General features: G+C 32.0%; 1 protein-coding gene and 1 pseudogene across 1 annotated transcript; both read right to left on the bottom strand.

Annotated features, from left to right (window-relative positions):
- Positions 1-7,769: 7,769 nt before the first annotated feature.
- Positions 7,770-14,335, bottom strand: LOC126668317 (protein FAR-RED ELONGATED HYPOCOTYL 3-like; annotated as a pseudogene).
- A 368-nt stretch (positions 14,336-14,703) lies between these two features.
- On the bottom strand, positions 14,704-17,177 carry LOC126669790 (GDSL esterase/lipase At1g23500-like). The gene is made up of 2 exons (XM_050363348.2): positions 16,913-17,177; positions 14,704-15,588 (listed from the first exon to the last, which is right to left on the bottom strand). Exons 1-2 carry the CDS (start codon positions 17,163-17,165, stop codon positions 14,828-14,830), a joined length of 1,014 nt encoding a protein of 337 aa, XP_050219305.1. The 5' UTR covers positions 17,166-17,177; the 3' UTR covers positions 14,704-14,827.
- Between the last annotated feature and the right edge of the window lie 315 nt (positions 17,178-17,492).

The following is a 17,492-nucleotide window of genomic DNA, read 5'->3' as shown; positions in this document are numbered from 1 at the left end:
ATAATATGAAAGAAAATATAATGAGGAAAATCATATACCCTTAAGATTTAGTAAGATGATTAGAGAAGTGGAAAGTTCTAGAAATACGTCAGGAGGATTACCAGAATAAAACAGCAATAATGGGGCTATTATAAATGAAGGAAGGACACAATGAACACAGTAAGTAAAAGATAAGATGATACTTCATTGTTATTGAACAGATAAGAGTAAATTATATCCAAGAGGCCATGATGTCATAAGAACGAGAGATGATGCTAGTACAGAGAAATCAAGTTATTTAAAAGAATAATTAGAATCATGATATAAGTGTTAAGGAAACACTTCGAGAAGAAGATGAAAGACAGAATAAGGACAAACTAAGAAATGATCGTAATTAATATTAAGATGATACCTTGAAGAATGAGGATAAAGTTACGAAGCTATTCGAGAGTAAGAAGAAGAAGTATAAGACGAGAGAGGAAGTAGATTATATAGTAGGAAGGAATGACGATAAAAAAGAAGAAGCAAATAAGTTATTAAGGATTTACTGAATTAGTTAAAGATGAAGTTAATTAACGAGAAAGATTCTCGAAACAGTTAAATGGTAAAGAAACATATGAAATTCTTATGAGGTCAACATGAATAGGAAACTGTGACGTAAAGGAAGAACACCGTTGACTAAAAAGTCAATAAGAGATTTGAGGCGAACCTCAAAGGAGAAACTAGAGAGAAGTGAAAAGGATAAGAATATGAGTAGTTCTAGCAAACAAAGGCAATTGTACAAGCCACACGACTAAAAGTAACGTGAAATGAAACGTTTAAGACAATGGTAAGGGACGAAGAATCACGACCAAAGGAACGACGTGAAAATCACGATAGCTTAAAGGAGTAAAGAAAGAGGAGTGGAAGATAGTGAAAAATGTATCAGGCTTAGTTACGTTAAGAGACAGAGAGGGTGTTAGACATGATACAAATTGAGAAAGATTGATTAATGAGGAATGAAGTGTCAGACAATGATAGAAAGGAGTGAGAAATGACAAAAACCAGTTAAGAAAGAAAAGTGATAATTACAGACGATAGTAAAGATCATAACTGCAAGTTATGATTATGAGAGAAAATATTTATAGGAATACGCATAAAGTAAGTACGTCATTAAGATGAAATTGACACGTCGTGACCATTCACGTATAAAGGAGACGAGTAGCAACCCTATGGCTACTAAGAATGAAATGATGAAACGAGAAAACATTAGATTATGATTAGTGACAACTAGGTGGCAATGATGTAAGGACTATGACATCAAGAATACATCCAAGGACCATTCTATCTCGGAAAAGATAACAGATGAGACGAAGGTACCAGTAAGAGAATTCTCGATAACGTAACAGTAAGCAACTATCAAGAGTTGAATGGACAATCGATTAGCAACAAGTATGAAGTTATAGCTGTGCATGGAAAACTAAAAGTTAAGTAAAAGGAAAAGCTGCGATCAAAACGTATTAATGGACGTCAAGGAAACTGTAAGAATAAGTTAAGATCCCAACAAGATTTATGAAAATTCGAGGACGAATTTTTATAAGGGGGGAAGAATGTAATTCCCCAAAATATTTAATTATCTAATTGGACCACGTGTCCAGTTTAGATTCGCCAGAGTGGCGAAATCGGAAAGATTTTGATAAAATTAAGATAAATAAGTTTCAAGTAGGTCGGTTGCGAGAAACTAACTATGAGAAAATTAAGGTTATATTTCAATTCTAAAGTTAGAATTGGAATTAAAAGGAAAAATGTCAAGAAAAGTCCAAAATAAAGTACAGGGACCAAAGTGGTAATTTAGCCACTTTGTGTCGAAAATGGAAATTTTGGGATTTTGACGGGAAAGTATTAATATCGAGTTTCGTATTATTTATTGGATATAAATAATACGTATAAGTTATAATAAAAGGATTTATCGATTTAGTTATGGACTAAATCGAATAAAAGAAAAGTTTAAAGGATAAATGATAGTAAACAAAAAGAACAAGGATCAAAGTGGCACTTTAGCCAAATTATATAAGAAGTGAAATATGAAAGAAGAGATCAGAAGAAGAGAAAGCTCCAGAACGACGAAAAACCCTCGACCACGATCGTTTCGCCGCCGTTTCTCCGTTCGACGTCCGATTCTAGTGATTTTCGCGGCGATCTTTTCAGAATCGAGAGCTCTATCAATCCTAAGCTTCGTTTTAAGGTAAATATCTCGAGAATTGGTGATAAATTCGATTATATAGGGCTGTTTTCATGAGATTATGATTTTGGGTTGAATTTGACGTTTTTGAAGTTATTATGGCGTTTTTGAAGAAACCGAGAGATGGGTATTGAGTATGGGTGTGTGAAGCACGTCGGAATGGTGATAAAACCCCGAAAATCGACTTCCGGGGAGCTGTGTACGTGGTGCACGACCGTGCACCACGGGTGCACGAACGTGTATTGGAAGTACACGAACGTGCACCTAGCAAGGTACACGATCGTGTACCTAAAGTACACGAACGTGCACTTTTTATGGTGCACGAACGTGTATTGGGAGTACACGAACGTGCACCAGTGAGGTGCACGAACGTGTACTTGAGTACACGAACGTGTACCTACCGAAGGGCACGCCCGTACACCCCGACTCACCTCCATGCGTATGCAAACTATAATTGACCTAGGTATTTGACGTTTTGAGTAATTTGACTCTAAAGGACGGGTTTCAGACTTTGAGAATCATTAATCTCGAGAGTAGCTCGACGTTTTAGATAATAAATAACAATAATGGAAAACGTCAAGGACATTAAGCGATTCTCAATTATGAGATATGGTATTCGCTAAGTTGTCTCTACGACTAGAGATATCGAATACGTAAATAAGTATAAAATGAAATTAAATCCCAAAACTTAAAAGTATTATACGTATAAGAATGCGAGAATCACGTCTAACTATTAACGATTTATCAGACGTGTCAGCGAGTAGTGGAGTCAGTAGAAGCGGACCAGCGAGGGCATATCATTTCATCGACCATATTTGTGACTGGATTGCGGTCACTGTGAGTTGCATTTTACTTTCGTGTATTATATATGTAAAGTTATTTTATATAGATATGTATACTGTTTTTACGCATCGCATGTTATATGATTTGATTAAATGTTATATGTTTCCATTAAGTTTATTTACGAGAACTAGCATGCAATCCGAAGAAACTAGCTACCTATTGGGTGTCAATAGGCTGTGTGATCACCAGTATCGAGTCAGTCTAGTATGTTTGCATTAAGAAATGACTTGACATAGCTGGGAGCTGATGATGAATATGAAATTTACGATTGGGTATATGATTTGATACGAGTGAGTACTCGGCTACGGTGTAGTCTGGAGTCCCCGTATCTAGTGGCTGGGCCACCAGCGAGTTGGACTCGCGATTGATATTTACGATTGGGTTGAATGATAATGATTATTCGAGAGATGTGTCGCATGCTAGGATATTAGTTTCATACGGATCAAATGCATGTTTATATGTTTTATATTAATATTTTCTTGAGACGCGATACTATATTTTATAATAATACCGTTAGTAAATGCGAACTCACTTAGTATTTTCCCAAATACTGACCCCTCACCTTTGCTGTTTCCAGGTGCTTAGTGTGTGGACTTAGCTAGAGGCCAATTTTGAAGTCCAGAAGTCAGCTGTGTATGTATAGTTTCTGACTTCTGTGAATGCTGCAGTAGTAGTCCCGCGTTGACAGAGTCGTAGCCTAAACAGCAGTGTATTCTTGTTGTACATATCCTTGCTGTCCTGTTTATAGGTTTTTGTAGGCTACGTGTTTTATATGTTGTGCACGGCACCAGATGCCGGTGATATGTTGGATACACTAACTGATAGATACAGTACCGCGAGGCCAGTTCGTACAAGGTACGGTAACTATAGCCCGCGAGGTTTTTGAATAGTTAGTGTAAATGTTTATGTATACATGTTATATATACTTGCTTCTGTTGCTTTATGATAATTGTTTATTATTTGCGAAAAATTAATAGTGATTTTAGGCTTGCTACGGGTTCCGGAGCTACCACTCCCGTTCCCTAGCGCCGGTTGCGGCTCAATATTTTGGGTCGTGACATTTGCATTGGTTAGTGATAATAGCTTTTGGATGACAACCTAACATACATTTTAGCCATGACTGGAATAACCATACGAATGATTAAGTATTTTCAGAAGTTAATAGCCCACATCCTAACAAAATAGATTTCCCATGATGATTTACTCCAACAAAAGGAGCAACAATCATCATATCATATTTATTAGTCAAATAAGCTGTATCAAAAGTGATAACATCTCCAAATGCCTTATAAGCAGCTCTACTCCTACCGTCAGCCTAAAACATATATTTAATCTGCTTTCATCATTGACTTCTGTTGCATAAAAAAAATCTGGATCTTTATATTGAGTTTCAATATAGTAGTTACGAATTACATCTGCATCACTAGCCCCAAAATCTCATTCTTCTTGCCTTATCAATATAGTTTCGACAATCTTTTTCTCCGAACGTTAAATTTTCACAACCATATGCTTGAACGACAAAAGAATGAAAATTCTTACTCAAATTTATTCCAACTTGATCATTTATTTGAAGCCTTATCTTTACATTTCCATTTAACTTCTTGTTGCATTTAAAGTGTCTTACCTTTCCTAGACTAGTTGATGATCATGAACAAGATGTATAGTTGTTACTTCAACATTTTCATTTTGACTGCAATGTTAATCTCATTTTTTCTTCACAACCTGTCTTGCTTGATCGTTGAGCTCTTAATATATTTCTTGTAGTACTTTTAGTTTTCCTTGATTTAGCACATGCGAAAGTAAAATATTCTAAATTTACATCATCTCCTCGTTTTGAAGTTCTCTTGAAAATTCCAAATCCCTTTTGCTTTGCATAATTCAAATAATAATCAATAACTTCTTTTTGAGAGGCAAATGACATTCAAATTTTAGGTTCTTCAATCACCTGTTTATCACTTTCAGTTTGTTTATCTTTCTCATCACATGAACCATTATTTATTCTTGAAGAAATGTCCATGTCAATCTCTTAATTTAATTTAATCACGTCATCCATAATCTATGAACAATCAATATGATAAACTGATCAAATATTATAACTCTGAGTATGAAACATGCAAACCTACTAAGTTTAGTATCTCTGTTGGTATTTTAATTTCATAAATATTAGAAAAAAACTTAAGGAAAATGCTACTTAACCCAGCAAAAAATACCGCCATCCATTACACATGTGGCACTTCTTTTAATTTATTTATATATCATACTTATATTTTGTTTCCGTTTCATTCATTGTTTACTACAACTGTGCTTCTTGAAAAAAAATTGTAAAAAAGTGGGCGGAGGAGAGTCAACCATCCTCCTGCCTGTCAGAGATTCGAAATACGATGTCCGTGAGTAAGGAAGATGATGACTGAGTTATTTTTAAGATGAAAATGGTGTATTAAATAAATGAGTTCTCTCGTCCAAAAAACAATTGAGTGCTGGCGAATTAATAAACATTTTGGCAGCTTGAAGATCCTAAAAGAATGCTTGTGTTCCTGCTAGATCTTCTAAAAGGCCATGATGGCAACAAGAAATTCATAAGTTATACCGAGAATTGCAATTTTGCTTTTAATTTTAAGTGTAGTTTTACTCATTAACTATTATCGCCAATTAAGTTTATAAAATAAAATTCAAACTATTAAATATTTTATATAGTTGAAGTAAAATAGAGTAATCAAATTTGATGTGCTTTGTTAATGGTTCTAATTCTTTTGTGGGAATAGTCTTTACTAATATGTATTTTGTATGTTAAATTTATCTTGTGTACACCATGTGTTCGAAGAAATGCCTGAAAGAAATTCATTGTCTTACAAAATTATAATTTTTAAATATGCCAACATACAATTCTCAAGATGATATATAACATATAGTCCTGCTAACATAAAAATGAACAGGTCCAACTGGAACCACATGTACCATTAAGAACGATATTGAATTTTAGTTTACAATATGTTTCAAAACATCACATTTTAATGAAAAAATCATCAATTAAACATCCCTTTCATAGCCATTCGCTCACCCAAATTGCTTGCGTTGTGCTTGTTCTCAAATTTCTACCAGTCAAATTGTTTGGAAGACTGTTGACCCATCTTTAAATTAAGGAAAAAGTGGTTCCTGCAAATAAAATAACAAAATATGCACTTTAAAAGGACATTATACCAACATATACTTTGATCAAAATGGATATTTTAAAATATCAAACATTTACTTGTAATGTCTTTTGGGGAATACTTGACTATGGGCATGTAACATAGCAGGTTTCTCAACATCAAGTGGAGTAGGATAATCCTAAAAATTGAGACAACATTACAAAATAAATCAAATGAATTCATTAAATAGAATATTATAAAACATATTTATGGATTAAGTTTCTTGGCTACATTTAGTTTCCTGGAATAAGTGCATTGAGTTCCTCCATAAGTTGATATATCCTATTAAGTGTGAATCATTTACTTGTCCAATTGGATGATCGATGCCTAAGTAATTCTGATGATTTGCCTATTTAAAAGAACAACTGTCGTGAGAACAAAATAAATTCCATAATGTAAAATATGGGCTAAATTGTAATTTTGTTTAAAAATAACATACCATTGAGTCTATATTTTTTGAAGTCCTTAATTCATCAAAAAACTGTGCTGAATTTTCAGTTGATTTTAGTGTATTTATCTTTTTGACCAACCTTAACCTGAGTATTTCAATAATATATAACATATAAATTTTTTTTATACGATGATATAAATAAATTTTTGAATTCATATATTTATAAGTTGCGTACTTCTTTAAGTGATTTTTTGGAATAGTTTCTTTAGATTGTCTACTTTTTCTCTTATCTTTAAATTGTTGTATAAGTTACTCCAACCTCGATATTTTTCTATGGATTAAGTTTCTTGGCTACTTATAGTTTCCTGGAATAAGTGCATTGAGTTCCTCCATAAGTTGATATATCCTATTAAATGTGAATCCTTTACTTGTCCAATTGGATGATCGATGCCTAAGTAATTCTGATGATTTGCCTATTCAAAAGAACAACTGTCATGAGAACAAAATAAATTCCATAATGTGAAATATGGGCTAAATTGTAATTTTATTTAAAAATAACATACCATTGAGTCTATATATTTTGAAGTCCTTAATTCATCAAAAAATTGTGCAGAATTTTCAGTTGATTTTAATGTATTTATCTTTTTGACCAACCTTAACCTGAGTATTTCGATAATATATAACATATAATTTTTTTATACGATGATATAAATAAATTTTTTAATTCATATATTTATAAGTTGCGTACTTTTTTAGGTGATTTTTTTGGAATAGTTTCTTTAGATTGACTACTTTTTCTCTTATCTTTAACTTTTTGTATTACTTACTCCAACCTCGATATTCTTTTTTTGGTGGGGGACGACCCTTTCTCCGTGTAATTAATGGACTTAATACCTTATTTACCTTTATCATTATGATTCAGAATATCTTTTGATTCTGTCTTAGCTTGACTATACTTATCACAAGAAAATGATGATCCATTAGTACCAACTATCCCCTTCAATTCTAGCATGTTTTTCATAACACCTTCATATTTTCCTTCATCATCTGCAGCAAGAACGACAATCTCATGGAATTTACTACACATTTTTTCATATCGCAGTGATTCTTAACTAGTATTATTATAAATACTTTTAACAAAATTGTATCAATGCTTCAAATCGTTTCTCCATCTTGCTAAAACATATCCAGATGGAACTTTTTCAAATTTTCTTAAAGTGAGTACACACAACGCATGCCTTCATAAAATCCCTTTGAGATTGAATAAACAACACTTGCAATTTACTCCATATTCAACTTTATTAAAATTTACTATAAAGATGACGTCCTTCCTTTTGTCTCCGAATCTTAGATCTTCAGCAACTTCATAAGTATGGATGGAACCATTCTTTTCAACCATATATGGACAGCAATAAATTTCTTCTCTCAGCTCTTCTTAGAACTCTTTGAACTTTGCATTAGTATAAACTTCTTGAAATTACTTTTCGAATTCATAATTGCTTATACATTCATATCATGAGTTGAAAGAATGACAATCTGCTAAGTTTTCTTTTTCCACTCTACTTTTCATAGCATTGTCATATTTCTCAACAAATTGCTTCAATGTAGTTTTTGAATTGACATATCCATCAAAATGTGAATTCATACTTTCACTATGTTGAGTGGTCGACATACCTGCCCAAAACGAATCTTTAACATATGCGGGAATCCAATGTTACATTTCACTATACAAACCTTGCAACCAATCATCACCACAGAGATTATAACCTTTAATCATTAGAGCCCATCCTTCTTCAAAATCGTCTATTGTCAAAAAGTCATAAATAACATTTTCTAGAACACCATTAATTTCTTCATATTCAGCATAACCTCTTAACTTTTCAAGCAATTTCTTTAATATATGCCATAAACACCATCTATGACGTGTTTTAGGAAACACTATCTCAATTGCATTTTGCATAGCTTTGCATTGGTTAGTAATAATAGCTTTTGGATGACAACCTGACATACATTTTAGCCATTACTGGAATAACCATACAAATGATTAAGTATTTTCAGAAGTTAATAGCCCACATCCTAACAAAATAGATTGCCCATGATGATTTACTCCAACAAAAGGAGCAACATGCATATCATATTTATTAGTCAAATAAGTTGTATCAAAAGTGATAACGTCTCCAAATGCCTTATAAGCAGCTCTACTCCTTCCGTTTGCCTAAAATATTTTTTTAATCTGCTTTCATCATTGACTTCTGTTGCCTAAAAAAAATCTGAATCTTTATATTGAGTTTCAATATAGTAGTTACAAATTGCATCTGCATCACTAGCCCCAAGTCTCATTCGTCTTGCCTTATCAATATAGTTTCGACAATCTTTTTCTCTGAACGTTAAATTTTCACAACCACATGCATGAACGACAAAAGAATGAAAATTCCTACTCACATTTATTCCAGCTGGATCATTTATTTCAAGCCTTGTCTTTACATGCCCATCTAACTTCTTGTTGCACTCAAAGTATCTTACCTTTCTTAGACTAGTTGATGATCATGAACAAGATGTATAGTTGTTACTTCAACATTCCCATTTGAATGCAATATTAATCTCATTTTTGCTTCATAATCTGTCTTGCTTGATCGTTGAGCTCTTAATATATTTCTTGTAGCACTTTTAGTTTTCCTTGATTTAGCACATGCGAAGGTAAAATATTTTAAATTTCCATAATCTCCTCGTTTTGAAGTTCTCTTGAAAATTCCAAATCCCTTTTATTTTGCATAATTCAAATAATAATCAAAAGCTTCTTCTTGAGAGCCAAATGACATTCCACTTTTAGGTTCTTCATTCACCTGTTTATTACTTTTAGTTTGTTTATCTTTCTTATTACATGCACCATTAATTGTGCTTGAAGAAATTTTCATGTCATTCTCTTCATTTAATTGAATCACGTCATCCATAATCTATAAACACTCAATATGATAAAGTGATCAAATATTATAACTCTGAGAATGAAACGGAATTGTAAAACTACTAAGATAAGTGTCTCTGTTGATATTTCAATTTCATAAATATTAGTCGAAGAGTTTTAAGAGTGAAGAAGTAGTATACGGACCAGCCAAATTACCATTTTAGTTATTTAATTTTCGCAAATTATTTGATTATTTTCTTCTTTTATTAGCTATTACTCCAGCTTGCTTTGATTTATCAAAAATCTGTAATGTGTTTCTGTCATGACCCATCGAATTGTTGATTTAAAGATGACAAACGTGTGCCACGACCCAATTTCAGAGATCGTGACCGGAACTGGGGTATGGGTATGGTTGTACCAAAACCCGTAGTTAGTCTTGCTGATAACCACTCAAACATATAAACCTGCAAGAAAACCACTGCTCGAGGGCAACCGAGACTTCAACCTATGTCTAGCAGTTATATAAACAATTATATAATCAAATTGCTCGGCACAAATCCGAGACTCCAACAACATGCCTTATATATAGATCAAATATTATAAGTAATAATCATGCCAACATCAATAAAAAACAGTTAGACCAACCTGACAACATCAGTCTATAATAGTATAAAAGTCATAACATAGTACTATTGCGGTCTAAGAGTATTAAAAGGAAGACTATCTTTATTTAAAACCAAAAGTGGACCTCCACAGAATTTTGAAAGCTAGAGATCAATCAGACGTGCTCAAAATCATAATCCTGGAAAATTAGGAAAACAACGGGGTCAAATATACTGAAATGAGTACATACCACTATTTATATTTATTAAGTGAATAACCTTTAAAACTGTTAAAACATTTTATATAAGCATTAAGATTAGCAGTTGGAACCCTAAACCACAAATATTCTAATTTATATACTTTAATCCAAAAAGCCTGATTCTGAGAGTTAGGCTCCAACCGAGTAACAACCGGCCGCACTTAATCCTTAAATGGGAGTCCCAAGAGCTGAGCTCCAACCGAGTTACCCTAACCACACATATGGATCCAATACTGATACTTATACCTTTATCCAACTTAATACCGATGCGCACGCAGTCCTAATGATGCCCATTCGGTAGCATGTTCCAACTAAAAACCGTAATAATAAAACAGTATTAAATCTGCGTATATAATATATATATATATATATATATATATATATATATATATATATATATATATATAATTTACTTAATAAAGCGGTCAATAGTAAATATAAACTCACTGCTTGCGAATCCACGAGAAAAATTGGGCAAGCAACTAAACCTGATTCTACCCGACGCACGAGCAGTCGACGAGTCTTAGAAAACATAAATCGTAATTAATATCATCCCCTAACTCTAAAGAGTACTAGACACCACATAAGACTAGCACAACAAAAAAATCAATGTTAATGCATAAGACAAATACAGAGTAAACACACATACTCAAACCATAGCCAAAACTATACAACAAGTTAAGCCCTATTGAGTTCCATTTGAAAACATAATCCGAAAACATTTTCAAGCCATTTGGTAAAATCATTTATAAACCAAAATGGTACTTAGTCGAGTCAACCAAGACTTCCAAGTTCAACTCACATGTCATGCGACCCAAGTCTAACCCGATCCAAAGAAACCAAAACATAAACCAATATGTAAAATACGGAAATTCATTTGATAAAAAAACATCAATGTTGAAAAAACAATGGAACTCAACATTACTTAACCAGTCAACAATTAACAACACGCACCCAGAGTGTCGGATAAAATCTAAAATAACAAACATGCTAGAAATGACATCACAAGCCACAAACATGCCTTAGTAACAAAACATTATACCACATATCCATCATGCCTAAGCAATGCCAACAACAACTAAGCATCAATCCAACATCTTAAATGAATCCAACAATGATTAAATAACACATTTAAATCATTAACTCAAATCTGAACCAATAATCAATCCATATATCAATCAAATAACCATGGCATGCAAAATATAACTTGTGTACAAATAATCAAGAATAGATTGCCGACAATCTTAAAAAATATTATCATACTAAAACCATCACAAACATCTCTATAACAATTATAGGCAACAACAACAATCTCAAATAGAAATTTAAACAAACGTTATATACATATGCAATACAAGCCAATAAACCAACACTTGATTCCCCAATCAATTAAATACCCATAACATCAGTTTTCTAAGTGTTACCACAGCCCTAGGACATGCATTTACAGCCAATATAATCATGTCAAAATAGTAGGAAAACTATGGCACAAACATACAAAACAATCTAGCATTTAAATTCAACAATTGATACGAAACACCAAAAGTATAATCCAATCTCAACATACATACTCAGATTTATATAGAAATTCAAAAACCAAACATCACAATAACTAATGCTATACGCAAGAAACGGCACGTACCCGCGATAAGAATAAATCACATGAACCAATGGACAATCTGAATTTAGATAAGGTACGATCCTCCTAATTCCACAAGCACTGGAAATTAAGGAATAACAAGTCATGAATCAAATTAAATGATGGGGTAGTGATAAAACCAAGAGTAGGACGTGTGAATCACTTACCAAGATCCAAAGACGAGAGAAAAGAATGAATGATTTATCAATCTTAGAGAACTAAAGTGTTTAGGGTCAGCTACGGTTTTAGAAAAATGAAAGAGAGAGTTTTAGGTCGAATAAGGGATCTTTTTATAGGTCAAATTACTAATTTTGACAGAGGGGCGCGTTGGAAGGCGCGTTGCCTAATCGCACCTCGTGCCCAAGAAAAATACAAAACCTGACTGAGGCGCTTTGTGAGGGGCGTTAGACCCAACGCGACCTCCATCCCTACTCGTCAAAACCCTATCTCCACCGCACAGATTTTAGCAATTTCTTGTAAGAACAACATATCCGAACGGCAACCTGATCCGACGGTGCAATTGGAAGATATGGACGTTTTACTAAAGCATGACAAATTCAGAAGGCTCGTGAACACGTCTCTAATAATTATTCGGAAACCAATCAAATTGACAGCGAAAGCCCACACGACACATGTGACACATACAAGATACAACTCATACCCCAAACAAAGTGTAACACTTACTAATTCCACCATAAATAATCCAAAACCAAGCTGGAATCGCAACGAAACCATGATAGAAAAACACGGGATATTATAAATTCTGACCACTCAGACGGTTAAACACGCACGAGTGCACTCAAAAAGTCAACGAGGTTTAAAAGTATTCCTCACCTTGTATGCATACCAACTGCCCATGCCAAATCCAAAATTAACAGGCTAAAGTACTAACCACATTAAATTAGCTAAATCAAATCAATTCAAGTCAATCACTTAGACATCTTAGAACTACCACGAAAAAGTAGTATATGGTTGTATAGGGCATTCAAGATCACCTAATAAAATCAATCAAATTTAGACTCCCGGTTTAGGTTTTGTGCATGTAATCAATCCAGACCAGTCAGATTTTTGCTATTTGTTAGAAACCGCCAGGTTTAAATGTATGCTTAGAAGTATCTGCTACTTGCTTTGCATGACAAGTCCAGATTGAGTCTATGCGAGTCTATGTGTTTATATGCTTTCAGACTTGTTTATATTTCCAGTATTATATTCTGTGGCCTGCCACTGAATGTTGAGATGAGATAAACGAATATGTCCGACAAATAAAACTAGTAACAGATAAGTCAAGCACATGAGTTCGGGGAGGTCCACAAAACTGGTCTTTTGGTCCGATGCACGATAATCTTACTCATAAGCGAGTAAGGTTATCTAGTCGGTATAAAAGGCATTCCCTAGTTGAACTAGGTGGCGACTCCATTTTTGAAACCTTTCCAGATCTGAAGTCAGCCATAAGTTTGGGCGAGCAGCCCCCGAATCCCACTCTGCTCATAATTAATTAACCGCTTAATATATGCGCCAACTCTAAAAACATCAACTAATTTAAAATAGAGGGAGTAATAATAAATGTCCTTAAAAATTGCTTTAATTATTTGATAATAAAAACCTTATTTCTTAATAATAAAAAAATTACCGTTAATTTTTATTTTAAAATATGAACATTTATTTTTATTTTTTTATTTTGAAAATCTACAACTAAACTTTCAGCTATCTTGCATATTTATATTTTTAATTTTGATTACTATATAATTATATACAATGTTATATTTTTTTAGGCCTAATTACTTAAAAAACCCTCACCTTATAATATTTTTTGTTTATACCCTCACGTAGGAAAAAGTTCATTTGTACCATTTTTTTGATTTTTTGTTTTCATCTGTACCCTAAAATTTAAATTTTTGACAATTAAATTAATTAAAGGATGAAAACATTATAAATAATTAATAATATTAATGTTTAATTAGAATATAAGCTAAATATAAAGGATCATTTTGAATATTTTTCCAAATGAAAAGAGGTCAAATTAGCTCTTTAGGGTAGAGACGAAAATGAAAAATAAAAAAAAAGATACAAATGAAATTTTTCCTAGGTCAGGGTATAAATGAATAAATTTTACAAGGTGAGTTTTTTTTAAGTAATTAGACCTATTTTTTATTATATATAAAATTTAATTGAATACAGATATAAAAAGTTAATTATATTAAATGTGTGTATATCGGTGCCCATGGAACGGAAATGAAAATTTCTATGGGGTGCAGACTATACCTACCGTCCTCTCTGCATTTCCGTAGATGGAGAATTAACTACCCCCATTTCTGTATACATGAGGGTAATTTATTGGATTCGAACCATACGAGGAGTAGGTTTCTATGGAAAACAAGAAATTTCCTCCCCATTGTCATGCCTATTTTGATTTCTATACTTGTATCAAACATTATAATTTATACCATTGAACTTGAGAATTTTATGTTGAATGTTTATGTTTTATTGATTTTTAAATTCTTTAAGAAAGATTTTGATTCATGTGAAATTTATTTGGATAATTTAAACATTATAAAAATTTAAAAAATATTGGTCAAAGGAAACGTTGTAATATAGTTGGGAGGATCACAACAATGATTCTTTATTTTTAATTGTTGTAAACCGATATTGTTGAATATCACATGTTGAAGAGACAAATAAAATAAGATGAATTAATTGAATTGAATGTTAAGGGGATACAACAAAAGAAATGAAAAAAATATGAGCAAAAAAATAAAGTGAATATTGTTGCTAAGTTTTCTAGCTAATTAGAAGAGAAGATGATCAAGAGAAGTTGGATGCGGAATTTTGGAGGAGCTGACTGATAATAATTTTATATGCTTTTTCACTGGGATGACCATAATCCCAAAACACATTAGTTTCTGGTAACGGGCATGACATTAAACCTTGGCAGCAACATCCAACATTGGCCACTAGGAAACCTGATTTTGGAGGGTCACGGATAATTTCGAGAAGTGGAGTATAGACATCAATATAGAATATTTTTGCTCCATTTAGATTCTGGTTCAGATTAGTCATCTCTGATGAGAGTTTGGAATTGAACAACTGAGCTGCTTCGTTTACATTTTCTAGGCACATTAACCTCCCCGTAGCTGATGGTAAGCACCCCAACGGAAGTGTTCCCAAGAACCCAATCCTTCGGGCGCCTAATGCGTAAATGTCGTTAACAAATGTAGAAGCCATCGAGACCAACTGCGAAGTGTAAGCAGGAATGTCTTGTGTTAGTCGGAGATGGGTACCGAAATAGGTAATTGCGAGATCATTATTGCCGAAGGAAATAAGAAATTGGGCGTTTGCTATAATTTCATCGGCTCTATCTTTTCCGACACAATTTTGGAGTCTGGACAAATATTCTTTGAAATTATCAAGTTGTTGGGAAGGTGGGATCACATTCTGAATTCCAGAAGTAATAGGGTCAAAACCTGTACCACCAGAAGCGAAACAAACGCCTGTGGGAAGGTCTTCGTCTTGTAGATTGGGATCAAGATATGCTGGCAACAACTCTTTCACTCCTAGTCCTTCCGCTGTCAACAAAGCAAATTATTCATTTTAAAATAGATAATAACTTTTAAATAATGTCACAAATACCATAATTTTTCTTTTGGGTAATTATAATGAATTTTATATTTAGTAAAATTAAATAAATAAAACAAGTTAATTAATTATTATAATAGCTTAGTATAATTGTTATTTAATTACGCTAATATAGTTTTTAGGTAGTATAATCAAATAATAATTTCTATTATGTTATTAGAATTGGTTTTTACTTAGTATAATTAAATAAAAGATTATCCTAAGTGATTAAATAGTTTCTTCATGAAAATAAAAATTTATACTACTAAATAACTAAACATAACTTTTTATCAATAAAAGAAATTAAAAATTATTCATAAAAAAAGAAATTAAAAATTATTCATAAAAAAAGAAAGTAAAAATTATTCAAAAAATAAAATTATAAAAATTAGCATAAAGTTTATGAAAATCATTTTTTTTTACTATTAAACAAGACATAAAAAAATTAAAAATATCTAAAAATCAACTATTCATTTATTAAACTGAAAAAGATAATAATTATTTTTGAATATTTTTATAATAATCAAAATAATTATATTTAATGTAAATAATTATTTTAATTTTAAAAAATATTGTACTTGTTTTAAACTATAATGAGTTAAATGTTTTAATTTGTTTTTACCACAAGGGCTTATATATATTTATTTTTCAAAACAAACATAATTTTTGATAGAAGTAACGGTAATATCCTTTTTATACCAATTTCGGTGACCATAAAGGATTTAAGTGAGAAGCAATCCACCACAAGGGTTTAAATATTTTTGGACTCCAACTATAGGGGCCATAATGTACCTTTTTCCTTTTAAAAAAGGATAGTTTTTTCTTAAAAGGTGTCCAACAATCCAAAATTGGATGCATTATATATTAGGGTTAATTAAAAAAAATCACGAAATTTTATTTTAATCACGACCTTTAAAAGTTGTCATATAAAATCATGTTTTTTTATTTTTTTCAAACCTATCATTTTAGTGTTTTTTTGTTGACCAAGTTTTTCATTAAAACATTAATTAAAGACTCAAATTATAAATTAACATCAAATATTATTATCTTTCTAAACAGTTAGAGTATGTACTATTAGTAATTTTTACTCATAAAAAATACACCGAATTTTACTTTGCTGATAAATTCGAAACAAAATGAAAAGTCGTGCCTTTAAATGCCATTTTTTAAAATCGAATTAAAATGAAATTTTATGTAAAGGTCGTGAATTTTTATAGAACCAACCCTATATATTATGGTTAAAGAGTTAGAAAGAAGAGTAAAGAAGATAAATACCCATTAAGTCAGAGAAAACTTTTCCATTTCCAAATCTGCCGGTTGGTAATCCTCCAGGAAAATCCCTTCCATAAGGCATATAATTGCACTTGCTCATTGTCTTTAGATTGTTGTTATTACCTGTGTCCAGTATTGAATCCCCAAATGCTATAACTGCTGAAATTGTTCCATTATTACTGCCTTCAATCCTACAAATCAAAACTAACATATAAACAATCAACAAAACAACATAAGAATTGGTTTCCATTTTCATTTTGATGTGTGTTTTTACAATTTTAATTTCCTATCTATTTGGACACTTATTTATATACCCAACTATTTTACCATGCATTTTAGAAAATTTAGGACATCTTTGGTATACCGTATTTTTAGAGCTTTATCTTGTTGGGGTCAAACTATTTCAACCAAAACTATTAGTCAAATGTAAAACTTGTTTTTATCTGCTCATAAAATTTAAGCTCATACCGTACCACCCAACAAATATTTGACTAATAAATTCATTTTGACATATCTAGTCTAAACAAAATATTAGTTATCAAATCCCATCAGAAATCGAGTAAAAATAGAAAGTTAATAGTTG

Source organism: Mercurialis annua, linkage group LG2, assembly GCF_937616625.2.
Source record: "Mercurialis annua linkage group LG2, ddMerAnnu1.2, whole genome shotgun sequence".
In the NCBI taxonomy this organism is placed as follows: Eukaryota; Viridiplantae; Streptophyta; class Magnoliopsida; order Malpighiales; family Euphorbiaceae; genus Mercurialis; species Mercurialis annua.
This window is presented reverse-complemented; position numbering and strand designations above follow the sequence as displayed.

Bases quoted from the DNA above. Each gene is read 5' to 3' on its own strand.
- LOC126669790 (XM_050363348.2), bottom strand. From the start codon at position 17,165: ATGAAAATGGAAACCAATTCTTATGTTGTTTTGTTGATTGTTTATATG. The intron at 15,589-16,912 runs GTATTTATCTTC...CTTTGTTGACAG, and splicing joins AGTTTTCTCTGACTTAATGG to CGGAAGGACTAGGAGTGAAA.